This window comes from Notolepis coatsorum, assembly GCF_963971535.1.
Source record: "Notolepis coatsorum genome assembly, chromosome: 16".
In the NCBI taxonomy this organism is placed as follows: domain Eukaryota; kingdom Metazoa; phylum Chordata; class Actinopteri; order Aulopiformes; family Paralepididae; genus Notolepis; species Notolepis coatsorum.
Genome location: NC_140180.1, coordinates 25,031,533 through 25,037,563, shown reverse-complemented (window position 1 = coordinate 25,037,563; position 6,031 = coordinate 25,031,533). Strand labels below are relative to the sequence as shown.

General features: G+C 47.2%; 1 protein-coding gene across 1 annotated transcript in view; it reads left to right on the top strand.

Moving 5' to 3' along the window:
• LOC311243295 (uncharacterized protein) overlaps positions 1-6,031 on the top strand; it is an 11,222-nt gene continuing 5,191 nt past the window's right edge. The window contains exons 1-3 of the mRNA XM_084332469.1: positions 1-179; positions 756-1,108; positions 2,355-2,629. Of these exons, the coding sequence (XP_084188595.1) occupies positions 805-1,108; positions 2,355-2,629 (579 nt within the window). The 5' untranslated portion in view covers positions 1-179; positions 756-804. The remainder of the gene's footprint in view (positions 180-755; positions 1,109-2,354; positions 2,630-6,031) is intronic.

The window sequence follows — 6,031 nt, the reverse complement described above, 5'->3', positions numbered from 1 at the left end:
GAGGAGGTGGAAAACAGTAGCTTCGAAGGGAGCGGACATAATAAGTTGGATGTTTCCCCCCCCCTTTGTTACTTCGTCCTTCGGCTCATCAACAACGGCCAGACGCATCGACGGTTTTTGAAACCAGTTGACATTTCGCTATTTGACTTCTAGATCGCCCGATTTCAACCAACAAAACGGTAGGCGGCTACGTACCCAGGCTAAATTAGCCAGACTGCTAGCACCACCACTTTCTAGTACGGAGAGGACGTTACTGTCCCCTTCATTTTAGCCTCTTCTGTCGATCACAATATATAACAAGTCAGCAAGTTAACTAGCTAAGGTTACATGGGCTGACAATTTAGCTATCGCTACTATTGTACTGCTTTAGTGCTGAGTGAATACAGCAGCCACGTGAGCTGCAGTCTTTTCAATAAGTTATGATAGCTAACGTGAATAGAGTATGTATTGGGTTATTATTGAGACCTGCCATACTTGCTTGTTGTATTTGGCGCTTATTTGTAAGTAGCAGATATTAGTCGAGAACAAAATACGCCTCCACACTAACGTGATTGTTATGCATGTGTTATTTACGTGAATAACAACGAGACGAAAGTCTTTCTCTGGTCTGCATCCCCTTAACAATTGTGTGTATTGAGCTGTACTGTACCCATTCTGCAATCTGTTAATACAGTTTTCAATCAATCAATCAAACCGATTAGCTGACGTTGTTATGCTAAAGTATGCATTGTCGTTGTTGGCAACCGTCATTATAGATCGAGTCCCGTCATCGTCATCATCATCGTCAGCCGAAACCGTGTGGCCATGGAGGAGTCGGTGAACACGTTCGAGACCCACCTGACAGCTGTCATGGACAGTCTCATCCGTGCGTCTGTCTGCGAGATCACCAAGCTCTTCCAGGAGACGGTCAACGACTACCTGGTGGAGTTGTCCCTGAACAGGAAGGAGAACGAGGCCGTGAAGCTCCGCCTGAGGTTGACCGAGAACCAGCTGAGGAGCGAGCGCAAGTACGGCATGGGGTGGGCTGCGAACCGCCGCAGTGCCGGGCTGGCTGTGAACAACGAGGACAGTGGTGGTGGAGGGAGAAAGAAACGAAAACTCGAGACTCGTAAGTGTTTATGTTTTGTGAGTGTGTTGTTGTTGTTGTTGTTGTTGGCCTCAGAAACATCTAAGATCGTCACACACACAATTCACCTTTGGCTTGTGTCCTATATCTATCACTGCAGCAGGCTCAGAGCCCTCAATACAAATGATCCTCATTTTAATATGAATGTGAGATTATCGTCATTATCTTCACTGTTTTTTTTTTTAAATGGGAGAAATATAGAGTTGGAATCGTGCATTGCAGACTGTATGCTTATGTGAAGACGCACTTGTTTTGTTGGAAACCATCTGGCAAGAGCTATCTCCCTCCCTCCTTCCTCTCTCCCTCCTCCTTTCCTCCCCCGCCTCCTCTTCATGCTCGCTCCCTCTGTCCTTCACCTCCCCCTCTCCTCTCTCCGCTGCATTCTCTGTCCCTCCCACTCCTGTGCCTTTGCACACTCTCCCTCTCTCCCTCCCTCCCTCCCTGCGCTCCCTCTCCCTACCCCCACCTCCTCCACTTCTCTCTCTCTCTCTCTCTCCCTTCCTGCTCTCTTCCTGATCCAACTCCACCTCCTCCCCTCCCCGCTCCTCTCTCCTTCACGCTCTCTCCTTATCCGTCCTCTCCCTGCCCCCACCTCCCTCCTCCTCTCCTGCTCTCTTCTCCTTCATCACGTTGCACACACTCCCTCTTCCCCCTCCATCGCTCCCTTCCCCCCACCTCCTCCACTCCGCTCCTCTCTGCCCCCCCCTCCACACACACCCTCCATAATTACACACTCCCTCTCCACTTCCACTTACCCCCCCCCCCCTACCATTTCTCCTTCATCACGTCCTCCCTCTCCTCTCTTCCTCTCCCTGGCCCCCACCACCTCTACTTCTCTCTCTCTCCATCCGCTCCTCTCCTCTTGTCACGTGTGCTCCTCTCCTTCCTCCCTCCTGCACTCTTGTCTGTCCTTCTCCGCCCCCTTCTCTCCTCACTCGTTCATCATGTTCTCTCCCTCCCTTCCTCCCTTCCCCCACTGCCTCCTGCTCTTCTGTCTGCCCCCCACCACCACCAACTCTCCGCCCCCTTCTCTCCTTCATCTCTCCCCTGCCCCCCCCCTCCTCCTCCTCCTTCTCCTCTCCTCCCACTTCTCACTTTCCCATTCCCCTCTGTGCCTCAACCTCCCCCCATCACGTTTCTTTCTTTCTCTCTCCTTCCTGCCACTCCTCCCCCCCCCCCCCCCCCCCCCTCCTCCTTCCTCTCCTCTCTTCTCCTCTCCTCTCCACAGGAGGCAAGCTGAAGCAGGGCCCGGCATCAGCCTATGGCAAGGGCTGGCCTGGAGGTGTGTGGGAGGAAGGAGGAGGAGGTGGTGGAGTCGGAGCGGTGGGGCTGGTAGCAGGAGGAGGTGGTGGCGGCAGAGGAGGAGGGGGGAAGGAGGCCAGGGAGATGTACCTCATCCAGTTCCCCCGGGATGATGAGGAAGAAGGAGGGATGGTGGAAGACGAGGAGGGGGAGGGCAGCCTCGGCGGAGAGGGGGAGGAGACGGGCAACATCAAAGAGGAGGTGAGGGAGATGGGGTTTCTCAGAGGAGAGGAGGAGGAGGAGGAGGAGGATGTGGCACAGTATCTTTTTTCTCTGCACCACACGGCGGCTTCAGTAGGAAAAAGGATCATTTAGAGTGAGTGATAAAAAGAGAGAAAAATACACGGAGAGAAAGAGAGAGAGATCTAGGGAGAGTTTTTCGCACTTGTGTTTTTCAGCCACTGAATTACTGCAGAGATGCGCTGTGTAAAGGGAACGGGTATTGATTTGATATTTAGCTGCCAGAGGAGCCCGTTGTGTAGGGCACTCCAAATCTCAAGTGCGGGAAGCTTTTAGGCAGGAATACAACTCGTAGAAGGGGAAAAGCTTTTTGATATCCCGCCACGCGACGGAGCGGTAGTAAGGCACTCTTCGTCTCCATATTCAAAGCCTACTGAAGGCGCCATAACCCCCCCCCCCCTTGGCGGCTAAAAAAGGCTGTGATGAAATTGTTGTTTTTAAAAAAGTCCTTGTTTTATGAAAAGGCTGGACTTGATGGACGGGAAGGGGACGTAGAAATCACCTGAACAGAACTAAGGATGACATGTTCATGTGGCTTACTGGGGGTTATAAACATCTAAAAAGGTGGAGATGGCGGTGCATTGGGTTGGATACGTAGTATATCAATTTGAATCTAATCTAATCAAATGGTCGGTAAAAAAAAAAAATTACACCTGCATGAAGTAGGGTAGTCATGTCTGTGTGCTTTTACAGTTACAGCAGTAAACTGCAAATTTTTTATTCTATTTGGATCAGGCGGATGGCCTGACGGTCATTCAAATACCTGTGTTATTGAAGTTTTCTCAAATGGGTAAAAGATCAATGTCGCAAACCAAGGTCAAAGTTTTGGCGATATATCTGTGTACACTAGTAAGGACCAAAGATGGCAACCGGCAAGACATATGACTTGGGGATGTAGTTGTTCTTGGTCTACTCTATACAATAAACCGTGTTAGGGAAAACCAGGAAGTGGACCCAGAAACTGTCTCAGTTGAATGGGTTTTTCCACACACATATTTTCAAATACATCTTTTAAAAATGTTAACTTGACATGCACAGTCTTTAAAGGCCCAGACCAGTCCTTTTGACATGTGGGTTCCAAGTAGGGATGGGTAGCGAATCCGGTACGTTTAAGGGTATCGACCGAATCACGTCGGTACTACCGAGTACCGATTCACGTGAGATCCACCGGTGCCACATTTTGTACTGTAAAAAAAGAAAATACTTCTTTTTATCGATGACGACAACATTTAGTTTACCGCGAAACGAAACCTATGAAGTGTGCCGCACGTTCACGTCAACGTTCCCATGCACAATACACGCTTACCTAGGATTTGACTTGAAACACTTCAACAACAAAGCAGTCGGGGCAATGGCAAGCCGAAAACTGTTGCAAGTGTGGTTACACTTTACAAAGCTAGATGCAGACAACGCTTGCTGCAATATTATATATATATTAACATTGTTCTAATTAAATAATAATGATAATAAATAATTAGAAGTTTGGAATTTTCTTTTACAACTGAGGTAGGTCGATTATATTTTGAGACTAAAGTACAGAAAAAAGGTACCGTTGGGTACCGGTATCGATTCACAGGTACCGGTATCGGTTCCAATGAACGGTACCCAACCCTAGTTCCAAGTCATTCTCTCTTTGATACAAAAATCAAGGTGCCCGCCTTTTTCATAATCCGATCCAACTTTATTTATATAGCACGTTTAAAAACAAGGTTGACCAAAGTGCTTCACAATCAAACCATAATATAGTAAAAAAAAAAAAAAAAAAACATTAACACAATACAATTCACACAGAACTACAAACAAAATTGTGTCAGCAGACTGTACATTTTTTTAAATGCTAGGGAGAACAAATGTGTTTTTAAGATGGGACTTAAACATTGGGACTGTTGGTGTCAGCCTAATCTTTTACTTTGTCTTTTTTTAAGTGTTGGTGGTTATTTCTTGCTGATTCACCACTGTCGTTGGCTTACTGTGTATCTGGATCTGTCTTAAAAGCCACATGAACCGAAGAAAGTCTCCACATTTGACATCTTGCGTGTCATTTGTTTTCTGAAAGGTTTTGCCATTGTGATATTTTTTCCCCGATATATCTATTCATTATCCACCCTGTTACCATAGGGAATGAGTCTGAGGTCGCCAAAGTGCAATACCGGACGCATCCAGCTAGACGGCGGTATTGAGCACCCTTTGAAACCTTGTATCTTGGCCTGTGCGTCGATCTAATGGGTGAGGGTCGTTTTTTTATTTTTATTTTTTTATCTCAGCGCTTATAACGGTTGGATTGAGAAGAATCAAATGCTCCCGACGCATGATGTGTGGTGGATTATGTTGGCGATACGATGGACATCACTACTTGGAATTGCGATCAGATAATTGGAATATTCTTTTTGGGGTACATCCTAGTCAAGGTAAGTGCTATATGATATCAATCTTGCGTTGATCCAAGCATGTCTTCACCTCGATCCGAACGTGTGTGTCTAATGTTAGTCCACAACGTATGCCGTTGGTGGCGATCAAAGCATCAAAAAAGACCCCCCCCCCCCCCTTTCATGCATTCATGATGAAACATAATACCTATGATATAGATTGATTTGAGAATAATAGCGGGTCCAGGCAGGAAACGACAACGGTTATAGTATAATACGGCTATAAGGCTATTCCTCAGCATTTCAGGAATTACCCCAGACCGATCTAAAAACATACGGTATAACGCGCGAATGTATGCATGGACAAATTATCTCTTTTTTGCATCTTGACCGGAAGAATGTCACTGGCAAATGACCATAGTATTGTATCCATAGCTACAATATAGAATATAGTTATAGCTCTACAAACAAGGTGACGGATTCCTATCTATCTAGCATTGGCCTTGCTACAGAAGGCTGTGTTTAATTGCTGGCACTGAAAGTGTTAAGACACAATAAGGGGCATAATATGGGGCTACAGTGCCTCCGTAGGTGGAGCAGTCGTCTGGTTATCCGGAGGTTCCCGGTTCGATTCCCGCTCCTCCCGGGCAGCGTGTCGAAGTGTCCATAACCCCTAACTTAACCCCTAATTTCTCCCGATGAGCAGGTTGGCATGGTTGCCTCCATCGTCAGTGTGTGATTGTGGTGAATGGGGATTTTTTTATATAGCGCTTTTATCCAAAGCACTTTACAATTTTTGTTCCTCACATTTCACCCATTCACTCACACATTCACACACTGACAGCGGAGTCAACCATGCAAGGTGCCAACCTGCTCATCGGGAGCAGTTAGGGGTTAAGTGTCTTGCTCAATGCTGCCTGGGAGGAGCGGGAATCAAACTGGGAACCTCCGGATTACCAGACGACTGCTCTACCTCCCGAGCCATTGTTGCCCCTTA